At 41.7% G+C, this 27,678-nt stretch overlaps 2 protein-coding genes across 2 annotated transcripts in view; one reads left to right on the top strand and one right to left on the bottom strand.

Annotated features, from left to right (window-relative positions):
• brsk2b (BR serine/threonine kinase 2b) overlaps positions 1 to 7,405 on the top strand; it is a gene marked incomplete at both ends in the record, with an annotated part of 128,807 nt that extends 121,402 nt beyond the window's left edge. The window contains 3 exons of the mRNA XM_080444050.1: positions 435 to 524; positions 5,486 to 5,524; positions 7,155 to 7,405. Of these exons, the coding sequence (XP_080300176.1) occupies positions 435 to 524; positions 5,486 to 5,524; positions 7,155 to 7,405 (380 nt within the window). The remainder of the gene's footprint in view (positions 1 to 434; positions 525 to 5,485; positions 5,525 to 7,154) is intronic.
• A 4,687-nt stretch (positions 7,406 to 12,092) lies between these two features.
• LOC308091808 (ankyrin repeat and BTB/POZ domain-containing protein 2-like) overlaps positions 12,093 to 27,678 on the bottom strand; it is a 28,489-nt gene continuing 12,903 nt past the window's right edge. Inside the window, exons 4-18 of the mRNA XM_080437534.1 lie at positions 26,373 to 26,589; positions 24,945 to 25,097; positions 24,563 to 24,728; positions 24,038 to 24,127; positions 23,064 to 23,165; positions 21,750 to 21,846; positions 20,886 to 21,021; positions 20,116 to 20,372; positions 18,925 to 19,103; positions 18,397 to 18,502; positions 17,507 to 17,609; positions 16,887 to 16,962; positions 15,231 to 15,299; positions 15,001 to 15,114; positions 12,093 to 12,485 (exon numbers count right to left, since the gene is read on the bottom strand). Of these exons, the coding sequence (XP_080293660.1) occupies positions 12,234 to 12,485; positions 15,001 to 15,114; positions 15,231 to 15,299; positions 16,887 to 16,962; positions 17,507 to 17,609; positions 18,397 to 18,502; positions 18,925 to 19,103; positions 20,116 to 20,372; positions 20,886 to 21,021; positions 21,750 to 21,846; positions 23,064 to 23,165; positions 24,038 to 24,127; positions 24,563 to 24,728; positions 24,945 to 25,097; positions 26,373 to 26,589 (2,117 nt within the window). The 3' untranslated portion in view covers positions 12,093 to 12,233. The remainder of the gene's footprint in view (positions 12,486 to 15,000; positions 15,115 to 15,230; positions 15,300 to 16,886; positions 16,963 to 17,506; positions 17,610 to 18,396; positions 18,503 to 18,924; positions 19,104 to 20,115; positions 20,373 to 20,885; positions 21,022 to 21,749; positions 21,847 to 23,063; positions 23,166 to 24,037; positions 24,128 to 24,562; positions 24,729 to 24,944; positions 25,098 to 26,372; positions 26,590 to 27,678) is intronic.

Raw genomic sequence — 27,678 nt, 5'->3', positions numbered from 1 at the left:
AAATTGTGTGAGATCAGGCTGCACGCACACGCACACACACACACACACACACACACACACACACACACACACACACACACACACACACACACACACACACACACACACACAGTGCTGATGTCCAGGGGCCTAAAATCTCCCTTTGCATGAGTGTTGGATGTTTGGTTTCCCATGCAGGAGGAGACCCGGGTTTAAGTGGTTATACCCATCTTTGCTTTTTGAGAATATACCAGTGGCCTCCAGAACTAGTGCCAATGTGTTTTCCTGAGGAAGAGCTTGGTGCTCAAAATGTCAACTTGTGGTGGTAATGTAATGAATATCCACAGGAGCATGATCAGGTGTGCATATCTTTTTTCTTCTCCCATATTGTCCTTTGATCAACGTACTTAACACTGCCGGGTGTCTTTCTCTCTCCTCGTCTGTCTCTCCTGAAGGTCCCAGCCGGCGTTTTAAGCGCGTGGTCGAGACCATCCAAGCCCAGCTCCTCAGCTGTGACCAGCCAGGGGCTCAGCCACAAATATCTGGTAAGTCCATTCCCCTTTCTCCCTTTGCCAGCTAGTCACCCCCCCCCCCCTCTCTCTCTCAGCATCCTGGCACAGAATCCTTACAGCACACGGCCCACTCGGCTCGGATCGGCTCGGCTCAGCTCACCACCACACGCTTAAAGCCCACAGCATCTCCACGTGCATGCCCTGCCATGGCACACGCCTAAACACATGCAACATGGTGCTCAGACACGTGTACAGATGCACAAAGCGCTCAACGCTGACACGCTTGCCACACATTCACTTAGAGAGTGAGATTGGTATGTTGTCATTATCACTGTTATAATACAGGTAATGAATCTCGCCCAGGGACAGAGGCACAAAGTGGAACAGTCAGACATACTGTTCATTTTGTTCAAGGTTTACTTACTTAGATACTGTTAAATAGTATTGAAAGAGGGGAAAGGTTTGAACGTTTTAGAAACATGTTCTATTCTAGTATAAAATATATCGTTTCTGTCCGGCAGAAACCAGCTAACTCCATTTTGACGCTTTTGCTTTTTTCCCCCCATAAATCAGGTCCATTGAACGCCCTTTATGTCTGTGTGTTGGTAAAAATATTGAACCAATGAAAATCAATTAAAAGCATTAAAAAGCGCTTCTGACAAGACCAGCTAACTCCATTGGATCCTCAAACTTTCAGCTAACTCCACCGGTTTTGCTGACTCCAGGCTCCACCCCCTTTTGACCTCCAACCTCATTGTGAGCTTGGAGGTCCATTCAGCTGTTCTTATCAGTGGTGAACAAAACCTCCTAACTCTTACTTTTTTTCTTTTTCCTGAAAAATGAACATTTTGGAGTTAGCGGGTTTCTGCCGGACAGCAGAGATATAGATTATGCAAAATAGACATGTGTAAAAGGATAGACAGGTGTCAATGATGAACTCGACTACTGGTACTGTAGCTTCTCTCCACAGAAAACACCCCACGCCCCTCCCCCACCCCCACCCTACAACTGTTTGAAATCACGTCCGATATAACTGCACATTTTGGGCTGCCTATGGATAGATGGATGATAAGAAAAATATGGAAGTAAAAGACAGACTATGTTGTGTTCTTTGTCCTTGTTAGTTTTGTCTTCGTAGTGTGAAAAGAGTTGTTTCTTGTATTTGTGGGTTATTTACTTGATAATGGTCCCCTCTGGTGGTGGAGCAGGGTAGTACATGACAATAAGCAGCTCGGTGCGATAAGGTGACTCAAGTTAGTGGCAATTATGTATTAGTATTATAGTTATGTTATCTTATGAAGGATTCTATACTGTATTTAATATCAGCATAATGACATATAGAAGTCTGACTAGCCACTGCCACAGATGGGAACTGTTATCAGGCACTGTATGCACTGTCACTCACTCTCACCATGTAGATGTGTCAATAACCCACATCTCAGCCACACTCAGTGTTGCCAGATTCTGTGAGAGAAACAAGCGACCAGGGTCTAGGAAAACCAGCCCAACAGAAGGGACTATGGGCCACATGAGCACTTTAACATATACATCAGCTATTTGAAAATAGCAGATCTACAAGCTCACAACGCGTCGCGATGCGACGCGTTGTGAGCTTGTAGATCGGCTATTTTCAAATAAAATCTTGCGGAGAAATTATAACAAGCAGATCTGGCAACCCTGGCCACACTACCTCTCTCTGTATGTCTGTCTGTCTGCCTGCCTGTCTGTCTATCTATCTCGCTATCTGCCATCTGCTTACCTCTTTGTCTGTCTCTCTATCTGTCTCTCTACCTGGCAGTCTACTGTACCATTTATTTAACTCTCTCTGTCTGTCGTTATACTTTTAAATATCTGTCTATTATTTCTCTGTCTCTCTCTCTCTCTCTCTCTCTCTCTCTCTCTCTCTCTCTCTCTCTCTCTCTCTCTCCACCCTCTGGCCTCTCAGCTCATACCACCCTGCTTCCTATCATCCCCAGCTGACTCTACCACCATCCAGATGGACTGAATCAGTAGCATGCCCAGTGGAATGCAAACCCAGAGCCATGTATACAGCACATACTGTTTGGAAAAATATATACCCTCTTCACCAGAGCAATGTTTCTCTTAATTAGTTGTTTTCCAATAGTTTTTATTAGTTTTTATTAATTGTTCCCTAAAAGTAAAATTAGAACTTGCCACGTTTCCACCAGGCGAGCTGAACCAAATGCACATTTGCAAGAACAATTTGAGATGCGACTATTATTATGTAATGTTGGCCTTGACCTTGAATATTACCTTTCCGTACTCGGATACCCTCACATTCACTGTGACCTTGAACTTTTAACCAAAAACATAATTATCTCCTTCCAGCCATCCATATTTTGTTTAACAGCTATTTTGTGTAACAGACAGAAGGACCGATTACATATATATATATAATATTTATCACATGACTTTTTATCGCCAAAATTCTACCACATCCTAATGCAGAAACATGAGGCCAAATTTTCCTTTTCCATCAATTATTTCTAGTGTGATAAATCACTGCAAATCAAAGGTCTTGGATGGGAACATTACATAACTATTGAAAATCAGATGGTGCTAATGGTGCAAATGACATCTACGGTGTATCACCATTCACCAATAAAAGTGATCAACTAGCCTGAAGCCTAAACTGGCCAAACTATTATGCTTATCGATGGTTCTGGGTGAATTCCACGTGCACGCACACACTTAAACAGTGTGTGACTTCTACATACTGGATGAACATACAGTACTAACTATGAACGCATGTTATATATTCACAGTGATATGCTGACAATGATGAAGCAAACGGATGCAGTTATGTTTCTTTGCGCCCAGAAAAGAAAAGACATTGCATGCAGTGCATTTTGTCCCTTTACGGTTGCTGTGCCTCAAAACACTTACTAAACACGTCTTTTGACACATCTTTTGACACCCTTATTGTGTGTGTATGAGAGAGAGAGAGAGAGAGAGAGAGAGAGAGAGAGAGAGAGAGAGAGAGAGAGAGAGAGAGAGAGAGAGAGAGAGAGAGAGAGAGAGAGAGAGAGAGAGAATGCACATGTATCTGTGTGTGTATGTTTGTACACGTCTGAGTGTACAAGTTGATGCAGAATGAAAAGCTGACTCCAAAATTCTCTGTATGCGTGAGTGTGTTTTTGAATGTGTGTGTGTATGTTTGTATGTGTGTGTGTGTGCATAATACTTAAAAAACCTGCTCAAATTGGGGGTAGATGGACTTGAACACTGTGTGTGTGTGTGTGTGTGTGTGTGTGTGTGTGTGTGTGTGTGTGTGTGTGTGTGTGTGTGTGCGTGTGTGTGCGTCATCTGGCAGCATTTGAGAGAAGAGTGTCAGAGTGTTCATACACTTGGCCTCTGGCATTGCCAGGCGCTCAAATGAACACAATTGCCAGTGTTTAAGCTGGCAAGGGATAATGCCCATGCCGCTGCACTAGCGGCCCCTGGTGGTTGGTCAGTAGTACCGCTTCAGTATAGGAGGATATCTGGGGAAGATATACACTTGTGCCATGTGTGAAGCACGATATATCCTTCATCTTACGACGGTGTTGAGCGCCAAATATTGCCGATCTACAAGCTCACAACCTGCTGCATCCTGTGAGCTTTTAGATCTGCTATTTTCAGCACACAACAACAACACCGTTAATCAAGAACATCTCTTTCCTGGTGAAACTCCTCACTGGCAGGTGAAAAGAAGCGGCTGGCAGTGGTGACTCCATATGTATTGAAGGAGACATCATGCGATTAGCTACATCCTCCCTAGGACAACAGTGCAGGGTTGGCACTAGGCCTGTCACAATTATTACATAATCGTCTAATCCAGTGTTTATCAACCTTTTTTGTGCCAAGGCACACCTGGCATAGCCAAAAGATCCCAGGGCACACCTAGATATACGGTATATATATATATATAATTATATATATATATATATATACGGTATATATATATACACACACACTAGGGGTGTGCCGATACACTAATTTCACGAAACGATACGATACGATATTGGGCACACAACTTCGATAAGATACGCACTTTTTTATTATGAAAATATATGGGGGAGAAAAAAAAGCAAATGCAAACAAATATTTCTGTTTTTGCATTATTCAGACATGCAAACTTGTAGCTTTTCAGCTACAATAGCCGTTTTGAATCCAAATAGGGCAATAGTGACCCGAAAAAAAAACAGCATGTTGTCACCCTTTTCACCTCGGGGCTGTTTGCATGCCTGATTATTATTATTGTAAAAAAACAAAAAACAAAAAAAAAGGATATTTTTTCAAACCTTCTTCAAACGGCGCGGCACACCTCAGCAGTAGCCCCGGCCCAAAATTGGGACGTTTGCCAGGGTTGATAAACACTGGTCTAATCGCAATTATTTTGTATAATCACAATTATTTTATATAATCGCAATTATTTTTGCAGAATCGTCATAATCAATTCCATGTTAAAAAATGACATATATATAAAAATGACATATATAAACGTGTCGTGATGCGAAGCGTTTTGAGCTTATAGATCGGCTATTTCCACTATTTTTGTCATTTTTTAAAAATATATGTCATTTTTTAACATGTTTAAAGTAAAGTAATTCATGTTTAAAGTAATTTAAAGTTATTAAATATGTGTTATTTGTGTTGTATCTGCCCTGTGCAACTTTTGTTTACGAAAACTAAAAGCCAAAGAGAAATGTCATTTTTATTCATAATGTTCCATTAATTTTCAGCGACAGAAACACAATTTAAATCGTTAATCGCAATTATTTGAGTGATAATTCATCGTCAATTTAAATTTGTAATCGTGACAGCCCTAGTTGGCACTACATTCAGTCCGCTTTGGATGAATGATAGATGTTTGGTTTTCCCACATGGGAGACTGCTGGTGTTCAGATCCAGGTTGTTGATGCACTACTAGGCCTCAGTGCATCTTCCCTGGTGTTATATCATGACCCCCATCATGTACTATGTGCTCCCAGATGGTTCCCAGCGCTCAGCCTCCATACCGTCCAAGCGTGGTAAGACCCAGAGAGCCTGGGACCCCCCCCCCCCCCCTTCTGGCTCTGTAACACAGTCTGCCTCACTGGAAACAACTCCCTTGACCACACTCTCACTGGCACAACCTTGTGTGTGCGTGTGCGTGTGCGTGTGCGTGTGTGTGTGTGTGTGTGTGTGTGCGCGTGTGTGTGTGCTGTGCGGTTGTGTACTGTATGTCTGTCTACAGTATATATGTTAATATGCACAAACGTGAAGCCCTTAAAATGAACACCACCACATATCTTTGCATGGGAATGTTCTTTATTCAGTTCTACCCCACCACCTGCAGCTCTTCCATATTTGAAATCAAAAGGAGAAACATAAATGCGTCAAATTTTATACCAGAAATCTTTGAAATCACACTCCAGTATGTCACTGCCACAAAGCATGATGGGTAAGTTATGGGACTCGACTTAAGCAACACTGATGGTGAACGTTACAACTAAATCAAATGCATTTTTTATCAATGAAGTGTAACCTTTTTGGGATGTGTTCCAGTTGTGTTGTATTGGTTTGCATGTTTGTCTTCACTGGTGGTTGTTTTAACACACTGACCAGAGAGTCTGTGTATTGAATGGATTGTTTGTGCAGAGAAGATGGGGAGTTACCCGGAGCCTTGGAAAGCATTCCTAAAGTAATTAGGAATGCTAATTAACAAAACAAAACAAAAAAGTCATAATCAGATATTTATACATCACTATTCCTGATCTTTTGCTGTCATTCCCTTTTTGATAGTGCACAAAATCTTTATTTTAGTTTTCCACGCCAGTGTTAACCTGCTGGAATTGTTCTAGCTAGCATTCCAGGGCTCCCATTAACTCTCCAGTGGTACCTGGGACAGTTGATTCTGAGACTGAAAAACCAACACTGATCTCTTCATTTTGATAATGTTACTATTATCTAGATCAGTGGTTCTCAACCAGTGGTCCTTGAGGGGGTACCAGGGGGTCCCCAGCAAAATTAGTTGACATAGTGTCACAATCATTTTAACCACGTAGCTTTGGCTATTCAAAAATAGCAGATATACAAGCTCATAGCGCGGCACCGAGTGCCGCGCTATGAGCTTGTAGATCTGCTATTTTTGAAATATCTTGAAAATGTGTGCATATCTTTGAATATATATCTATTTTTTAATTGAACATTTGTCAACTCAAATCTTTGCTTCTGGGGGTCCCTGGCACAAAACATTTTCAGATGGGGGCCCGCGGCCAAATGTATATCAATTTAGGGGTCCTTGGCATGAAAAGGGTTGAAAACCACTGATCTAGATAATTTTTGCTCGCTTGTGGCCCTTTGACCATAACCACTAACGCCAAGCCCCACGCTTCCAGCCACTGCTACGCCGTATCCAGAGTGTTGATTTAACTCTGAATGTATACAAAATATACTGTTTTCTTCAGAATTAAATGAACACTGTGGATTTAATGGTGTAGATACTAACACGGTAACCAAAGTGGTTTTACAGTCTCTTTCTCTCTGGCCTTTGGTCCCTTCCTCTTCTCATACCACCATCACCTCCTCTTCCTCCCGTATAACCCATTGCTCATGTTGTCGTTTGTTTTCTCTCTGTCTCTCTCTCTCTTTTTGTTTCTTTTCTTCCCGTCTGTGTAGGCAGCCCGTTGAGTAACTTCTTTGACGTAATTAAACAGCTTTTTTCAGACGAGAAGAACACCCAGGCCACGCCCCCCTCGCCTGCTGGCGCCCCCGCCACGCCTAGTCCCCCCACCACCAAGCATGCCCCCAGCAGCAGACCCAGCCAGGCCCCCCCGCCCCCCACCACTGACTCTAAGTGCCCCGCCCCCGGGAAAGAACAAAAAACAGTGACGCCTGCCGCCGGCAGCAGGACACAGGAACAGCCGTGAAAGGAGAGAGCTAGCCTTTGCATGACTAGTCAGTAAACCAGTTATCAGGTCATACAATAAACACATATGACCACCCTCCCCCCTCCCTCACCCCCCACCCCACCAAGAAGATAAAAATGTCAAAGGACAGCTGTTAGCCTTTTGCCCTTTAGTTACTGTAGGAGTGTAGAAAAAAAGAAAATAGAGAGAATATCTACTTTTTGACTATTGCCTATAAACCTTTTTTTGTACTGCATAATAACAGGAATGACTATTTGAGTTTGGAGGATGTGAATGAGTATTTTACCATCAGTAGCACATGTAGCTAATATACCTCCACCCACTCTGTGACCCACTCTGTGTGGGTTAAGGGGGTGGGGGTCAGTCTCGGGGCAGTGTGTGTGTGTGTGAGTGCTTGTGTGTGAGTGCTCGTGTGTGTGTGTGTGACGGCTTGACTTGTCTCTGCCACCAGGGATCATCCATAAAAACTATTAGCTCCACTCATCCACTCTGCAAGATGGCCGACTCTGCCCCTCACTTCTCTCTCCCACAACATCACGCTCAAGGCCGGCCAGACACCAGAGAAAAGACGGAAAGAGAGACTACACTACACCCCCCCCCCCACCCCCCACACACATACCCACCACCCATCTCCCCCAGCCTGTCCCCACACATCCACCACTGCCACAACACCCCAACAGCGACCCCTAGAGGACTGTAAGTGAGAGGCGCTTCCCCTTTTTCTTTGGTTCCCGTTGCTTTGCTCCCTCTGGCCGAACACAGAGATATACTTATTGAAGAAACGCCTTAAGACAATGATGTTTGTCAAAAGTATTACAATGCACCCCCCCCTCCTCGACCTCTTTCCCCTATATATTCATGAGCATGTACACAAACACACAGACACACAGACACACAGACACACACACACACACACACACACACACACACACACACACACACACACACACACACACACACACACACACACACACACACACACACACACACACACACACACACACACACACACACACACACACACACACACACAGGGTGTCTGCAGGTCCTTAAAAAGGCTTAAAATAAATAGTTAAATAAATGTGAAAGGTCAAAGTAGTCTGACTATGTGGTGCAAATGAGTTTTATCAAAAGATGAACTTTTTTTTTAAATGTTATGGATCCTTTTTAGGCAAGAGTTCATGGGTGCTTCTACAGTACGTTACCAGGCAGTGTTGGGAACCTAATAAACGGATACAGTATTACTGTCAGTAGGAGCAATTCTGATATGACATCTTTTTTTCCTTTCTGCTTCAGTCGGATTCAAGCGAGGTAACAATCTGCGTTCTCTACACTAGATAGCCAAGCTGGCAAACGGCTTCATGGGCACATGCTAAGTTTAACCATAAATGCTTTGAGAAAAGTGAATATTCATGTCTCTGAAGTCGGATGAATTCATTGCAAATGTTTCAAGGTTAGTACAATGGGATTCCCATAATGCAAAGCGAGAAGCACAGACAGTATTCAAGCGCATTGCCAACCAAGTCTTCAATTCAATTGCTCCGTTCTTTACAGAGCTAATGCTACTTGCGATGTCCCAAGACAGATCGTAGCATGTTTATTTCCGTTGCAAGTTTAGTCTTAGAATTTTATTCTAGCTGTCATTAACTCATTGAGTGCCCAAATTATTAATATCTATTTCTGGCCATTACGATTTTTATTTTTTTATTTTTTCAAAGTAAAAAAAAAGTGCTTAGGAAGCGAGATACAGCCTTTTTCAGTTATAAGTTAAACAAGGAGTGGATGGAGCTGCAAATCTTCAGATAATGATATCTTGGCTTCAAAGTTGAGTTTTTTTATTTTAATCAAAAACACGTGAAACACGTTAATGGCACCCAATGAGTTCAAATGTCTTGATACCTGCAGACACCCCTGACACATACTGTATACACACACAGGATGTAGACGCGTACATAATCGCATTTCAACATACATGCACACCTTACACAATCATACACACACACATCCCTACATAAAGACACACACTAACAAGCAGACATGATTCCTATTTGCGGGATGTAAAGGACAAACTGAAACAAGGACCAGTGGCTACTGAACGTCAGGAAGAGAATGTGTCCCTGTGAGCCTCGACGACGGACGCTGGCTGGATTGTAAACTCTTTTTAACTTTAGTCTTTCGTGGTGAAACAAGGGGATTTTAAACAGTCTGTGCCGGCCACGTGGCTTAATAAAGACATCCTGTTGACAAAAAGGACTTTTGGGGGAGGGAAGGGGATATTGCATAAATGAATGAATTTATTCTTGTGTACAGGCTAAATAATGTTCTGTATGTACAAAAACAAAGTGTAGTCGTGACATTATGTTTAGGAGAGTCGTGTTGCCATGTTGTTTATTTTTCTCTGTTCTGTTCCTGGACAAAGTCTTGTCTGTATCATGTCATCTTCCTTTGCACTTTTTTGATGTGCGGTTAACATTTTTGCAGATCCATGTTTTATTCTTATTTTATTCTTATTGTTTTGTTCACATTCCTTTGAAGTAATCTGCAGGTTTCAGACCACATTGAACTTCTGTGTATATTTTTGTACTTTATTGTATTTTGTCATTTTTGGTTATTAATTTATTATTTTGTTATTTATACGACAGATGTAGAAAAAGGTTTCCTAAAATAATTTAAGGATATTTTTGCCATGTTTAAGTTATTGACCATTCAGAATATTCTTGTAAAATATCTGTGAACATTCACCATCTTAGTTTCCTTTGCCTTTTTATTTGATGAGAAAAAAGCTTGTAATATAGTTATTTGTTTTTGTTTTGTTCGGGGGTGATTTACCGTAATTTAAGAATGTAGACTAGCCTCTTCTGAGATGAACAAACCCTTTGTTGATATTTGTCAAGTTTCCCTCTTTCCTGTGCGTATGATGACTCCAACCACAAGAAAACACCCACCAACTCATCCTGTAAATAAGCCGACTTTGCTGACAAGCTTATTTAAAAAAAACCAAAAAGAAAACAAAAAAAAACAAACAAGGGGATTCCTACTCTCTTAGCTTTGACCTCGTACGGTTGTTTGCATGTTCCGACATCCGTCTTTTCTTTGCATGTCGTCGTTGGAAATCGTTCTCCCTTCCCCTCCTTCACCCTGTCTACTCTTTCCATTCCCCTTCTTTTTCCCTTGTTGCTCATTTTTCTGTTGTTTTACGTGCATTTAGTTTACACTTTTTTCTTTTAAAATTTGCCTTTCAAGTTTGGTATCCCCCAACCCCCCCCCACCCCACCTTCCTTCCCACCATTCCTTTACCGTTTGATTTCTGTGCACATGCAGTGACTGTGCAAATGCATTCTCCTGACTCATTCTCTCAAAGAGAAAAGGACCTGGCTGATGGCCGCCGGTCGCTCGCTCACACCTCGGCTAGGTGGGGAACGAACTGGTATCGGAGAGAACAACCTCTAAGCAATACCCATCATCGTTTTGGTTTCCTCCTTTTGTTTTTCTACTGTGGGAATCCAAGAGCACACACTGAATGGACTTGAGTACGGGAGCGCTAATAGTAGCGACGCAGGATTTAACCACATGGCAATGTATTCCCCTTGTTGATGTTACTGTGAACAACTTCAGTGCTAAAGGAAATAAATCTGTTGGCTTTGGAAATATGGGTTTGTGTGTGTGTGTGAGAGATGTGCGACTTTACGCAAAGATGTTTTATTAACAAAAAAATATGTACATAATATCTTACATGCTAATTATATATACACAGAATTTTCAAATCCATGGATTTTTTTTTTAAATACTGGAATGGCTTTCTAACTTTCTAGCTTTCTAAGACCTGGAACGCATCTGTGTCATTTTTTTTATTTGAGCTATAAAAAGCATTATTTTACACTTTGGCTATTCAAAAATAGCAGATATGCAAGCTCATAGCGCGGCACCGAGTGACTATGAGCTTGTAGATCTGCTATTTTTGAAAAATCGAGAAAATGTGTGCAAATTAATATATTTATTTTATTTTAAAGCGAAATTTTTTAACCCAAATCTTTGCTTCTGGGGGGTCCTTGGAACAACATTTTGGGTGGTCCTTGACATGAAAAAAAGTTTGAGAACCACTGATATTATAGCAACATAATAAAAAAATAAAAAAAACTGTTAGGATTTTGAAGACATTAATTTTGTAGAATCCCCAGAAGCAAAGATTTGAGTTATTTTTTTTTGCTTTTAACACATTGGGTGCCAAAACCGTATATATACTTCTTTTCAAATACAGCTGTTGAGTGCCAAAACCGTATATATACTGTTTTTGAAAAATAAAATGAAAAAAAAGGAGTAATAATTTTTCAAAGATTTAGACTCCAATCCACTTCCTGGTTAACTTATGACTTAAAAAACCTGTATCTCGGCTCCTTTTTTTTACAATGTATTTTTAACTATTTTCAACTGGCTGCAACTATGGAACGGATTACCGAATGTTTTTAATTTTTTCCCCCCGATTGTACGAGACCTGTATGTGTGTAATGAGGGGATCACCGTGAGGACGGTGATCACTGAAAATATTTTGTGACTACTTGAAAAAGGTTCAAAAATTGTTAAAAATCCAGGCACTCAACGTATAATAATTTTAATAAACCTCTGGCACCCAATGTGTTAAAGAATATATATATATTCAAAGAAATCTTAAAATGATACAGATGCGTCCCCGGTCTGAATGGGTTAATGAGAACAATGTGGTAAGTAGTCCCAATCATTTGTGTTCTTTTGAGTTACTTTTGAGTTCTTTTGAGTTTTGAGCTACTTTTTTATATTACTCGATGGCGATGTTGGCGGTTGTTGTAGTTCTCTACTCTCTACAGGTGGAGTACAGTGTGTAAAGTCTGTGGACCAGAGTGGTCTCCAGGTCCCGGAGGAGGACGGGGGACGACAGTTTGTCCCCTCTGGGCCGGTCGTGGGTGTCTGTCCCCCCCGGGTAGAGCAGGTCTTCACTGGCTCCTCCCAGCAGCAGCCTGTGGAAGTCCTCTCTTTCCAGAAACGGCTCCATGTTCTGAAGGAAGAACCCGTCGCAGTACCTTTGTAGTTCTAGTGCACCATGCCGCTACACACACACACACACACACACACACACACACACACACACACACACACACACACACACACACACACACACACACACACACACACACACACACACACACACACACACACACACACACACAAGGTTGTACAATACACCGCTAAATTGTTATTGTCACTAGCTATACAGTACATATTGACATGAGTTTGTCTCCGCATACTTAGGGGCCCTATTTTGACGACTCAACTTAAAGGTAGGGTAAGTGATATGTTTGGGTACTATATTCTGATAGTAATCATTGCTACAGAGCGTTTGTTCGGTCACAGGGGTCTCTCCAGCTCTTTAGTAAACAGAATATAGTACATTTTCAGGGAGGTGACAACATTCAAGCCAATCAGGAGAGAGCACTGAAAATGCATTTCCTGTTTAATAAAGAGCTGGAGAGACATAGAGTGTTTGTTTTACTGAACAAACACTCTATAGCAATGAGTACTATCAGAATATAGAGCTATTTAACACTTACTTTAACCAAAGTAAATCACTTACCCTACTTTTAACTTGCACCGTGGGGGTTTGTCCCAGCGCTATTTTGCTATTTTCAGTTGCGCCGAGAGCAATGCGCTAAGTGGCCCTGAATTAGTCCTGGCTGTGTCTAGGGTGTTACATTAATGAAACCAATCGGAGTGTCGGCTCAGCTTCCATAAAATTTGAATCACAGGTATTAGTTGAGAATTAGGTGTGAGCCAGTGAGACATATTCATCAACATCATGCACATCCATGCGTTCTCGGAGCTCCAATTGGATATAAGAATGGCAGGCGAAGGCTATGATGCACTACATCCTGTTGAGAATACTGTATTTTATCTGCTAAACTGCTTACTGAAATCTACATGAAAATGTCTCTAGCTCTGTTTCTCCCCTCTCTCTCACACCGTGGTGCTACTCCGAAAATATCTGATCTTGTGAGCTTGTAGATCAGATAATTTTGGTACACACTGCACGCAACTACTGTAAAATAGGCACTCTTTCTATAACTGCTAAATAGGTAAGTACACTTACACTGATTACTTGTGTGAACAAAATACATTTACGTTTTAAAACATAAAAGAACTGGCCAAAATATACTTTGAACCATGGAAATACATTTTCTCAAACAATTTAGATATATTTTGCCTACTAAAAATATTTATATATTTTATATATATATATATATTCGCCCCCCCGTCCATCCGTCCTTGTGTGTGCATGTATGTCCGTATGTCGGTGAGCAGGTAATCTCCGGCACTGTTGGACCGATCTGCGATTTTTGCTATTTTTGTTTTTTTAAATATTACTCCTACAGATTTTGCCCAAACTTCACGCAAATCGCTATACACATTATTTCTATAGTCATGTGATCAACACAGATCTGTCATATTTTTCATATTCCATCCTGATTGGCTAAGATTGGCTTCCAAAGTTTGCAGGAGTGGCCCATTTTGAACAAAATGCCTCAAATCATGAATCCGATTGCCGCGAAACATAGCACGCACATCCCCACTAGGCCAAGGAAGAAATGCCTTTCTTGCATTTTTTAAATCAGCCTCATGGTGGCGCTATAACAGGCCGATTCACGATTTGGCCTGTAACTTGACTGATCGCTGAAACTTTGCATGCACACTCTCACTCTCTAGACTCTAGGCCAAGGAAAAACCTCTGCCCTGAATTTTTCACGTTGGCAGATTCACGTTTTGGCCTAGAGCTCTTGAACCTTAGGTCATACAATCAAACTTCTTGGGCATGTTTTCTGCCATGTTGCGTAGGAGTAGTTTTTGCTACTACTCATAATGATTTTGTCCAAACCTCACCTGAATTTGTTCACATTATCTATGTAGTCATGTCATCAAGATGTATCCGTCAGATCTTTCGGATTCTATTCCGATTGACGACGATAGGCTTTAAAAGTTTGCTGGAGGGGCCCGTTTTGCACGGCATGCTACAAGCACCGCTGGACCGATCGGCGGGAAACTTTGCACGCACACTCCCAGTAGGCCAAGGAAGGATCTCCACCCAATTTTGTTTTCAAATCAGCCAGTTATAGTGCCACCATGAGACAGATTTTTGTGAAACAAATTTTTGGTTTCTACTATGATTGGCTTCAAAAGTTTGTGGGGGTTATGCACAAGATGTCACGCATCGATCATGAATGCAGTCCCGATTTCTGGGAAACTTTGCACGCACATTCCCACTAAACCATGGAAGAACCTCCATCCCAATTTTTTCAAATCGGTGTCCAAAACTCACACAAATCGGTACACAATATCTCTGGGGTCATGTGATCAAGATGTGTAAGTTTGATTTTTCAGATCCCATTCTAAGTGGCTATGAATAGGTTTTCAGGCCTTGGGACGGCAAGCCGAACTGCTCCCGAGGAGCACACTTTTCTAGTTTTTTTGTTTTCTTATTCTGAAATACGTTAAATGTTGTTTCTTTTCCTGTATGGTTTAAGAGGACATTTTTGTTTTGTTTTCAATTTCCACATAGAAAGAGCTCTTACCTTAGCAGTGTGGTAGATGCTAACAGCATTATCCAGAGTCAGACTTTGTGAAAGCTGCATCTCACAGCATCTCTCCAGACCCTTTAGCTGGAAGAAACTGGCCACCGGCAGCAGCTACATACAAGACAAGCAGAGCAACTTTCAGATACACAATTTGTAGCTACATTCGGCTACATTATACTGTCCCCCTAAAATCATTGTTGGCGGGGCAACAGGTGAATGGTTCTCACCTTTAGGGCATCAGAAGATGACACAGTGACTCCTTCTGTTCCTCCACAGTATAGAGATTTCATCATCATCTGGAGGGTCAAATAAACAGGATGACTTGATATGACTTCATTATATTAAATATGACCGATTTGCACAAGATGTATAGTATAAAGAATTAATATGATCCAGTACTAGTATCTATACATTACCAGTACATTACTTTTGCCAAGATACAAAAAATATGATGCGACTCTCCACGTCATGCTGATTAAAATGATATGGCCATTAAGTGAACTATTGTAGATTAAAGGCTACCACAGTCCACAGAGTGTAAATGTCATTGATAACACCTCATCCACTCTCTCCACACTAGGCTTGGGAAATATATTGGCAATCGGCAGAGGTGAGATGGAATAGTTTTTGGTTTCCTATGTGTCTCTTTATCTCTACGGTTTGAGAGCAAAACCTTCACCTATTCGCCGTCAAATAGGCCTACAAAAGTGAAACCTATCTAGATGGTCTGTATAAAAGCCTCGCTTGACGATGCATATCTCCGGTCTCATAACATCCTGCAATCACCGAACTGATTGCTGTCACTGGAATTTCTCAGAAATCTGCAAAATCTGTTAACACATTGGGTGCCAAAACCGTATATCTATGGTTTTGTAAATAGTCGCGTTGAGTGAGTGCCAAAACCGGAGATCTACGTGAAGAGATTTATTTATTTTTCCACGTGGGGCGCTCTAACGCAACTTTGGAATGATTCACGGAGCTTGAAAGAAGGAGAGGACGGAAGTGGATCCGTGCCAAAAAAACAACCTCCCGTCCGCACCCATTATAACTCCTTGAGAAAAAGCTTCATATCTCCATTTCTTTTTTAACGTGGTGGAAACGAGCCGTTTTCGATGGGCGATCACTCTGCAATGGAGGATCGCGTTAGAAATATTATTGTTCCAGGCGTTAGTCGGGACCCTCGACCATCGTGCACGCAGCTTTTGTTTACATCCGTGTCCACGTCGTGGCGTCTACAGCCGTAAACGGTAAGAATGCCGGCACCAGATGTACCCTGTTTTAATAAACCTCTGGCACCCCAAAAGTGTGAATTCCTTGTCAGTATTGTTTGTATCACCATTCAATCAAACAGTACAATTAGAAATATAGCGTTCGGTTTTCGCTGCCCCACACTCATTTTTTTCAACTTTGCGAGTCCCTTTCGAGGGAGGGAGAGAGAGACGCTGAGAGAGAGAGAGAGAGAGATTGCTGTCATCAATGGTGTAAATTGCACCCACATAAAGGGTTCATATTGGTACTCTAGGATCTAGTGTCTACACTGCTTGAACGTTGCTTCGACACAGTATTTATTTCAACATTCACGTCAAGTCTCTGTCCCATTGGAGTTGTCTCATACTCTCTCTGTTCCTCATACTGACAGCATGTATAGTAACCTGCCACTGGCACTGTGCATGTATGGGGTTGGGGAGCGACTGAGGGACGGGGGTCTCACGTGAATTGCTTTTGTCGTGCAAACGTGTTGGAAATCGCCGATATTTGGGCTGACGGTGGCCGATATTTTGACATATCGTCCCTCTCACATCTAAGCTAGGTTATTATGTGCGTACAGTAGGTGCTTATCTTAAATGGCACGTATTATAGTTCTTAGTTACAACCCATCCTACCTGGAACGTGCCGTAGCTGATATGACTGATGTGAATGGTGCCTTGTTCAGGTGAGTCGCTTAGCAGGAGACGAAATCTGATCGGAGAGAAGACAAAGAATTCATATGTTTCAGAGAGAACATGCAGATGGCCATTGGCTATATAGAAAAGTGTACTAAAGTACACAGATTTATACCAGTTAAGGTCTAACTGGTTTAGCCACCAGGTCAGTAGAGATTCATGCAAGAAATATTATATCTGCCGTTGTGACAACCCAATGAATAAAATAAAAACGTATATAAACTTAACAACTGACAACTTTGTTTTCCTTCCCTTGCCCACAATAAAAGTGTGTGAGCTACGCTTTTTTGGTGGGTTCCCTGAAATCCATTCATACAGCACACCATACATTGTTAATAGACAAAGCATCTGACTCGAAGTGGTTAATCTTAGACTCGAAGTGGTTAAGATCTTGAATGTTCAATTAACACTTACGTTTTTCTGTAAGTATCCATTTTTACACTTTAATTTACAATTATACAATTCAATTAACATTCAGGATTTTACTGTGATAGAAATGTATGTTATGAGGCACAATAAGTCCACACTCAGGTTGATGTGAACACTTGAATGGCACCGACCTCTCAGAGGCAGACATCAGGAGCACCCGGTGGGAGTAGAAGGGACGGCCCTCCACCACAAACACCACGTCCGACATCTCTCTGTTGTTCAGGAAGTGACAATCTGAGCAGAGAGACAAATTGGTAACTGTAAATGAAACACACAGAAAGACTGATATTGATATTGTGGTGCCCCCTGATACATGGTTTGGTAACACTGTGACAGGATGTGTAGCTGCAAATAGTCCACTTTGTTTATTGCTGAATCATTTTGATTGTGCTTTAAAAGGCAGGGTACGTGATATTTTTTGGTTAAAATAAAAAGTGTATAGTTAAAAATTCATTTTCTGTTTACTACAGAGCTGGAGAGACAGGGAGACTCCTGTTACTGAACAAACACTCTATATGATTACTATCACAATATAGAGCTACTGTACTTGCTCAAGGACATGCAGCCAGGAGGAGCCGGGGATCTAACTGGGAATCTTCCGATTCCAAGATGGCCACACTATCTCCTGAGCTACTATCGTGTTTAAACGTATGACGAGGCTCATCTGGTTTGGCTGCATCCGAACGTATTGACCCATTTAACTTATTTTTATCGGCTCCTGTGTACTTTTAGCAAAACATGCTATTTTCAGCTGGGTATAACAAGAGAACGGGAGGTCACGATGACATTTTATTTTATTTCACGAAGCACAGTGATTTCCTCTGTGATTAGCAACCATCAGGGGATCGATCATACTGGAGATAAATATTCTGTGGTTCTTGAAAAATGCATGTCAGAATGCTTAAAAATGCTGGCAGAAGCTACCTGCCAGCATTAGAAAGCCCCTGGCAATGAATGTGTGTTCACAATCTTGTTGATAAAGTATTCAATCAATCAATATCACTGTAAGAACGTTTGTTACCTAGTTGTGTAGACAGAGTGATGTCCATGGGGGGTATGGATGGAACAGGGGTTTTTCCATAACAGTGGGAAAACACGGACGCCAACTTCCTCGTAATCACATAGTCCTACAGAAGAAAAGATTTTATGTTTGGTTGCGCTCGGGTGTTGCGATCTGAAAATAGCAGATCTACAAGCTCACAACGCGTCGCAACGCGACGTTGTAAAAGTGTAAAATCAGCCATTATGACGGCATCAAGGCACCGCCAAAATTCATTTTAGTCGACTAAATCAACTGCAGTTTTAGTCGACTATTCTTATGATATTTAGTCGACTAAAACTAGACTAACAGTAAAACAAACATCAGATGACTAAAATATGACTAAAACTAAATGGAATTTTGTTCAAAAGACTAAATCAAAATTTGATGTCAAAATCAACACTGCTTCCTGGTTAACATGAAATGTAGCCCTAAAGAGGAAAAAGTGCACCACAAAAACACTTTAGTATGAAGACTTGACATAATGTATATAAAACATCTCTGTGTTACCTTGCTGGTGACGAGCATGCTGAACATGAGGGGCAGGCCTGTGGAGATGAGCTCCTGGCTGTAGTCCTCGGCCCTGACAGAGGAGAACTCTGTGAGGAGGGAGAGGATCACCTCATCCCTGGACAGCTTCTGACATCTCTGTAGAGTCTCCAGCCACACATGGAGCCTCCATGGAACTCCTGGACAGAGGAGGAGAAGGAGGAGGAATGTTAGCACATGGTAGAGAGGGGAGGGGAAGTGATGTCATAGATTATGGATACAGACTGAAACCAAGGCTTGACTGAAACCAGGAAGTGGCGCATATATCTGTTATCTGTGCACTTTTAATAAATAACACAATATTAAAACGGCAGTGGCTCAGGGGTAGAGTGGCCGGTAGAGCGGCCGGATGGAAGCCGTGAGGTTTCCAGTTCGATCCCGGGCTCCCCCAGAGTTAGTGTCGAAGTGTCCTTGAGCAAGACACTGAACCCCTAATTGCTCCCGATGAGCAGGTTGGTGCCTTGCATGGTTTCCTCCGCCATCGGTGGGTGAATGTAATGCACAATCTATGTAAAGCGCTTTGGATAAAAGCGCTATATAAATGCACCATTTACCATTTAAAACTATATATTAATTTTAACTTTTGAAACCTAACCAACATCACCAGTACTCCCATTTCTCAGATACAAACGACCACATTACCAGCCGTGAAAAATGTTCGTCGACTACCCTTTTTCACTGAAGATAAAAACTAAATGAAAACTCTATAAAGTCTAAATAAATTGACAATTTTGTCAACAAATAAAAACTAGACTAAAATGAGGGACTAGTGGAGAAGAGATCCAGTAGAACTAAAAGACAAGTCATTTTATGTTTGGTTACGCTCGGGTGTCTGAAAATAGCAGATATACAAGCTCACAACGTGTCGCGCTGCGATGCGTTGTGAGCTTGTACATCTGCTATTTTCAGCATGCAACCAAGTGTAAAATCTGCCATTACGACGCCATCAAGGCACCGCCAAAATACATTTTAGTCGACTAAATCAACTGTAGATTTAGTCGACTAAAACTAGACAAAAACTAAAACATTTCAGATGACTAAAATATGACTAAAACTAAATCAAAATTTTGTGTCAAAATCAACACTACAGGACCGATTGCAAGGCCCTGCCATACATTGCTGCGGGCAGGTTAATAATAATAGCATGTGTACCCATTGCTCTGAGCTCCATGGTGACATCCAGGTACCCGTGCTCAGCACTGTAGTAGGCAGCCTGTTGCAGAGCCCTCATCCTGGCCTTACATAGCCTGGGAGCAGCAGGGCTGGGTGGAGCACTGAGGGTGGATGTCTGTTTGTGAGCGTCACCTCCCTCCTCCGCCTCCTCCACTCCTTCAGCCAACATCTCCTCCAGAGACAGGATGTCCTCCTTTCTCTGCTGTGGCTGCATCAGCAGCCTCCTCAGCACATTTCTGTACAAGACACCGTGAAACTATTAATCCCTGAGGGGAGATGTAGTCATTGCAGTGGCAGGGAAAATTTTGAAACATAAATCAAGTAAAATAGATGATTCAACATTCCGACAAAACTAAAGAATAAAAGAATCACACATAATTCCAATAAACCTCAAAGGCACTGTCTCTGTACATTAGGTACAGCAGTGCAGAGTGATCAGAAAAGCTGCAATACAGAATGTTTCTATATAGGCTACTGTAGATAAGTTAGAACACCTGCTGTACTAAATCTGGAGTGTTAATTTAAGTCAGAGTGGTCAGAATGAGGCTGGTCATTATTATTATTATTATCAGTGGTGGAAAAAGTACTCAAATGTTTTACTTAAGTAAAAGTATCAATACTGCAATGTAGAAGTTACAAGTAAAAGTCCGGAATTAAACATTTACTTGAGTAAAAGTACAAGGGTATTGGTATCAAAATGTACTTAAGTACCAAAAGTAAAAGTACAAAAATGTTTGAAAATAGCCCACCTGTGTCCATGTGCAGCAGCATAGCTGAAACAGTTCATATCCTCGTACAGTGGCGATGTCAGAGAACTCCCATGATGCACTCTGAGCAGAGGATCTGCTCCGTGGGCAAGGAGCAGGCTCACCATCTCATAGAAACCTTAAAAAGATGAAGAACAATTGTTCAACAATCAGATGTACTAAGAGACAAGCTCCAAATAGGGAATTCCAAGGTCCATGCAAAGACGCATTAGTACTGTAGAACTTATGGTTTATTAAATAAGGGGTCCTGCGTGATTGTCATAGGACCCCGGATACAAGCACCTCTCTGTATTTATGTATGTGTATGTGAAAGACTACAGAACTTAGTTAAGATACATCTTTATAGTTTCCGCCAGGCCGGACGGCCGAAGGCCAGAGACTATGTTTTCGCCCCTGTCCGTGTGTGTCTGTCCAGCAATAAGAATGAAACACAGAAGAGGTACAGGTAAGACTAGACTTTTTTTTCATCTAGACTTTGAAAATGCACTCAGCGATGATCTGAAATCAGATTAATCTGCTAAAAAGTTGAGGAGTTGGGGAAAATATGCATAAAATAACTATACATTTGAGGTTAAATGTGAACATTTGCCATCCCCTGAGACCCCAAATGACGCCCTTGCTCCTCCTCCTCCTTCCTTCCGCAAGGATGCTACAAGCCTTCTTCACCAGCTTCAGTTTGACAGTGTCCCCCCTTCCCAACAAACCACGGCAAAGAAGAGTACAGTGGCTACTGCAAACTGGTAGAACAGTAAGAACACCTGCAGCAACTTGTCGCACACATTGAAGGGCATGAGCCTCCTCAGTGTGTGCGTGTGTGTGCGTGCGTGCTTATGTGTGGCCATTCACCTGCAGCAGAAGCCAGCTGGAGTGGTGTCTCGGCACAGCTGTCCTGATCGTCCATCATGGCTCCCCCCTCCACATCTGCCCCCGCCTCCAACAACAGCTAACAAGCACAAGAAAAGCCTGAGTTATACTGAGTCGCGTGTGGGTGTCACAAACCGATATACAAATAGCGGATATACAAGCTCACTATGTGTCGTGCTGTGGTGTGTTGAGAGCTTTTAGATCTGCAATTTTTCGTGCCCGGGTGCAACTAAATATAAAACACATTAGACACACACTCACTGTCTCCCCACCAAACTCTCTCAGTTTTGGGCAATGCCATTACTTTATTTTCATCTATGTTCATTCATTGAGCTATATTTAACACCAGGTGGAACTGTATAAACAGCTTTCTGATGACATGAGTGGGAGGACAAACTCATGTTTTGTGTGATTACTTTACATCCTGTATGTTGACAAACGCCCCATAATAATTGGATCATATTTTCACCAACCTGTGTTGTTCCTTATATACTGTATACTGTATGTGCAGAAGTATATATATACTATGAGCCTGATTTAGCAGAAAATAGTTATGGCTATTAAAGTACTATACCTTATTTTGTATGCTAATGTACAATTAAAATGCTGTTGCAACTCAAAAGAAAGACATTGGCATGAAACTAACCGTACCCATAACCCTAACCTTGACCCATTAGGACCTGGAACGCATCTGTGTCTGTTTGATTTGAGCTAAAAAGCATTATTTTACACTTTGGGCTATTCAAAAATAGCAGATATACAAGCTTGTAGATCTGCTATTTTTGAAAAATCTTGAAAATGTGTGCAAATCTTTTAAACATTTTAAATGTTTTAAAGCAAACATTTTTAACACAAATCGTTGCTTCTGGGGGTCCCTGGAACAAAATATTTTGAGATGGGGGTCAGCGGCCAAAAACATATAATTTTGGGAGTCCTTGAGATGATAAAGTTTGAGAACCACTGATATAGAAACATACGTTTTTTCAAAAAACTGTTAGGATTTAGAAGACATTTTTGTAGAATCGGCCTCAGGTCTTAAAGGGTTAACCAAAGAAAAACTGCCTAACTTCAGCTAAATTATTGTAACGGCAAAAAAATATTTAAACATTTGCAGTTATTATATATTACGAATAAGACAGCCATCACTTTTCATAGGATATCATATTCCATTTTTCGTGAGAACACGTTGACACCATTCAGTACATCCAAGGATCAGTTGAGAAACTGGCAGTATCTCACCTACCCGTTACTGATTTAAGATACTGGTGCACATACTGCAGCAGAGAGTGGTCGTACCTGAGCCACGGAGAGATGCCCGTGCAGCACAGCGAAGGTGAGTGCCACCCAGCGTCTGCTGCCAGGGTGGACACACGGATGTCTAGGGGAACAGCCTGGGATCTGAAGCAACGCAAAGAGGAAACAGCAGCATGTTGAATAAAATCTGCACTGTAAGAAAATGATTCCATGTTCTGTATCGACCGCTGGTCGGAAGCTGGATTCCAACCGACATTATGGTGTGGTGTGATCAGTGGTCAACATTCTGCAAAATGCAAAATACACTTCCTACACCTGATATTGTGTCAACAACATACTGCACACGCAATGCCAAGTGCAATTCTCAGTCCATGCATCAATTTACAATTACAATTTACAGATGCTCTTAATCCAGAGCGATTTACAGTAATACTAATCAAGGTAAACACGAGGCAATACATCAAAATGCATATAAATAGTAATCTACAGTAGGTGCATAGGTAACCAAGAACCTGTAATCAGTCTAAACAGTATAATATAAAAACATCTATAATCTATACATTGAAACTATACACACTATAGGATGCCAGGTCTACAAATGAACCTGGCCATCAATTACAAGGTAGTAGAGGCTCTGCTTCAAACAAGTCAACATGAATATCAGTTTTCTCTTTTTATTCATTTGCCTAATGCTCTTATCCAGAATAAATCTGACCCCAAGTGAGTAGGTTTGGATGGTCAACAACAGCCAGCCAGTCAGATGCAATGTAGACACAGTGCTACCATAGGATAAAACTAAACATAATAACTTAAGCTTCTTAGATTTTTAAGGATAATATTCCATTGTGAATAGTTTGCCTATTTTAGTCTACCCACACTGTTTGCTGATTCATTTTTGGACTGATTGTTAGATTTACCTGATATCTTTTAAGGCATTTCAGTCTAGCCATTATATCAAGTGAAATGGACAGATGTGTTTATCTGCAGGTCTACTGTGGGTTACCAGGTGGGCTTACCTGCAGGTCTAGCTTAGCACCAGCCTCCACTAGCATCTGAACCAAGGCCTCGTCTCCTGCTGACGATGCGTACATTAGAGGAGTCATACCCTAAGGGGTGACATACACAAAGATGCTTTTATAAGAGAGTGCAGCGTTATTAGCTACAGTATGAGGTCAAACATTAACATATTACATGTGACTTTAAATTATTTGCTAGTGTTTGTATGTAAAAAGTACTCAGATCTGTAGTGCAATTGCAATAATTATTTGAATATACTGCTGACGTCGGTAGACATTTTAACAATCCCCATAATGATTTGCTGCTGCATAAATTAAGTGTTTAGTATGTAGTCCATATTCACTGAACATGTTCAGTATGTGGTGCACTGTATCAAACAAAATGACTGTGAATTCATGGTGAAAAAAACATTCACCCTAACCCTGCACACACACACACACGCACACGCACACGCACACGCACACGCACACGCACATGCACACACACACACGCACACACACACACACACACACACGCACACTCACCTGGTCATCCATTGTGTCGAGACCTTTGGTGCCCAGAAGTTGTGTGGCCTGGCGGAGCAGGTCCACTCGCCCACATGACAGCATCCTGAAGCCCAGGTCCACTTGGAACTTATGTGAGGCAGCCTCCGCATCCAGACCCCTGAATGAGTGGAAGCAGTACTCTGACCTGAGGAGAGAACGTCAATAGAAACAAAGATAAACAAGATAAAAACAAACAAACAGAGAGAGAGAAACACCTTCAGTGACAAAACACCATCCATTTACTAATATAATATTTAATGTGGACTTTTAACTTCAATTCACCTCCATTCAAATATAAAATGAGTATCCAGCATTCAAATTTAGATGTGACATTAACCCAAACACTTTGTTATTAGCTTACTTTAGCTGTCTGGGCTCACAGTCTACTCCAGGGAGGAGTTGCCTCGCTGTCTGTCTGACATCATCGCTGTCCACCAATAGGCTGCGTCGATGCTCTGCGTGCACCACAGCAATCCTGATCCACTCCATGAGGGGGGGCAGGAGGTAGAAAGGTCTGGGGGGGGGGGGCATACCATCAGCACAGTTTAGATCTGTGGTGTTCTACTGCAGAACATCACAAATGTTCAAAACATAAACAAATAAAACAAAATTTAAAAAATCACATTATTTCAAAATAATTTCTAAAATGTTCACAACATAGCTTAAGTATCCAAGTTCACAAAGAGCTGCACAGCGAAGCGTTGCGAGCTTGTAGAGTGGCTATTTTTGCAATTTAAGAAAAGAAAAAAGACAATCACATATAATGACATGCCCAAAATAGGGAAGCGGAGGGTTAAAGTGGTTAAATTATCAGTTGAGCGCTGCAAGGCTAATGTGAAAAGGTAAGTGCTGAAAACACAGCTCAATTACGCACCCCTCTAGGTTGCCATGTTTTATGGTTTGGGTTATTATTTTCCACAATTTAATAATAACAATAATAATAATAGCTCAGATTTATAATAGCGCTTTTCTAAGTGCCCAACACTTCACAATTTAAGGAGCAGCTTAAAATGTATACAAGTACTTTTTAGAATATGCCTGTGGTTTATAGACAGAATGGGCAAAATTTGCAGACAATAAATTAAATCTCTTTCTTGACGTCGACAATACTGATAAAGACCCAATGGAGTCAATGTTACAGCATTCCTTTGTTTAATTTGGTCATTGTTTGTTTACAACCCCATCAAATGTTATCAACGCCAACTTTTGGTTCCCGGTGATTGAGAAACACTGGCCTGGATCCAGGCGTTGTGCTTGTTGAGGTAGGGCTCGTTATGGAAAGGGAGAACTGGCAGATTATCGAGGCTCGTGCTGATAATTCATACCAGCTGGAGGGAGACGATAAATGTGGTTATGGCCGATAACTCACACAGCCACCTCTACTTCCAGTCATTTCTGCTCATGACATACCAACGCATAACCACACAGACACACAACAAAAACCTCAGCCACTACCTACAGGACCAGGCAAATTTCACACCTTTTTTTCCCTCATCTTTCTATCCTTTCTATCCAATTGAATCCGCATAAAGGTTACGGTACTACCTTGTAATTGAACACTGATACTATGCTCTCAAACATACACACCTACTGTACCTACAGCAGGGATTCTCAACCTTTTTTTTTATTCAAGGACCCCTTGTTTGATATGAATTAGGCCATTAACCCCCATTTGATATTATTTGTTTAAATCTCTGGGACCCAATCTACACTGTAAAGTCCTCAGTGTTAAGAGTATACAAATGAAACCAGGTCCATTTTGGTTACTATTACTATCAATCCTTTATACCTCTCCCTGCTGAGGGTCATGGCGGGAGGCTCCAGGTTGGGGTTCTCAAGGGACTCCATCTGAGGGCTGGACAGGAAGTAGTAGAGCGTGTGCAGAGCGTCAGGGGCCCAGGATACTGGTGGCTGACTGGCAGAGCGAGCAGGGCTCGGGCAGAGCGGGCTGCCGGTGCCAGCGCACAGACGCTGCATGTGATGCATCGCTCGCGACACCAGATCGCCTGGGCGAGAATGAGAAAAAACGACATAATTTAATGAATTATTTCAACCTTTTATTCATTCAAGACACACAGTAGGGCCAGTATAACCACTAGTCGACCTTGTTGGTAGTGGTACTAGTCGAATAGTTTTTTTTGTTTTTTTTCCCATTGTTTTAATGCCATAGTAATGGCCCATTACTATTATTATTATCCTCCTGCCTTTATTTTTTATCCAAAGTATGCCCAATAATAGCCTATTATTGGGCAATAACCCCCTTTTGAGGATCCTTGGAGACGCTGCTGTGCTGCTGTGCTGCTGTGCCAGAAGCGCTTCCCTTAAAACGGCATAAAAATAAAGGCAGGAGGATAATAATAATAGTAATGGCATTAAAACAATGGCAAAAAAAATAAAAGGTAAATATCGACTAGTCGACTACCACTGGGTCAAATTAGTCGACCAGTAAAAATCTCTAGTCGTGAAAGCCCTAACACACAGTACGATCGCAGTCTTCTACTGTTGGCCACAGGCTTCTACCGATGGCCACTCGGCATTTCCACTGGAGCAACTGGGTGCCTTGCTCAAAGGGCCATCTCAACAGGAAGGGGATTGTGCTTCTCATTCACTCTCGGCACGCAAATTATCCCAGCAAGTAGTCCACTGATTCAAACCTGCACCCTTCCGGTTCCTAGTCCGTTTTTTAGAGTCTCTAGGCTGCTGCCGTCCCTATTAACACATTCCCACATTCGCTGAGACACACATTCACATTTACATCTACAGTATATCACTCATTTTGGTGTCTTGTTGTGGGTTCACATGTCTTCTGTTTATACTTGGCCATCTGATTGGACCATGCTATTTGTATAAAGAGTAGACTGAGGTGAGAATATCCGTACAGTAATATTGAAATATTGCAGCCCGTTGCCGTGTTGTGTTTAATGTGCAGGTTCGTATTGCAATGACTACAAGGACCACCTACTGTATATAGGTGTGCATAGTTGAGCTGTGAAATATTTTAACGAGGTTAATACAATATAACTAGCATATCTGTAGTGGTTGGAGGTGGTCTCCCTCCTCTTCAATTGAGACATTTAGACCCTGGTGTCAGGTAG

This window comes from Gymnoscopelus braueri, assembly GCF_963280865.1.
Source record: "Gymnoscopelus braueri genome assembly, chromosome: 1".
Lineage (NCBI taxonomy): Eukaryota > Metazoa > Chordata > Actinopteri > Myctophiformes > Myctophidae > Gymnoscopelus > Gymnoscopelus braueri.
This window is presented reverse-complemented; position numbering and strand designations above follow the sequence as displayed.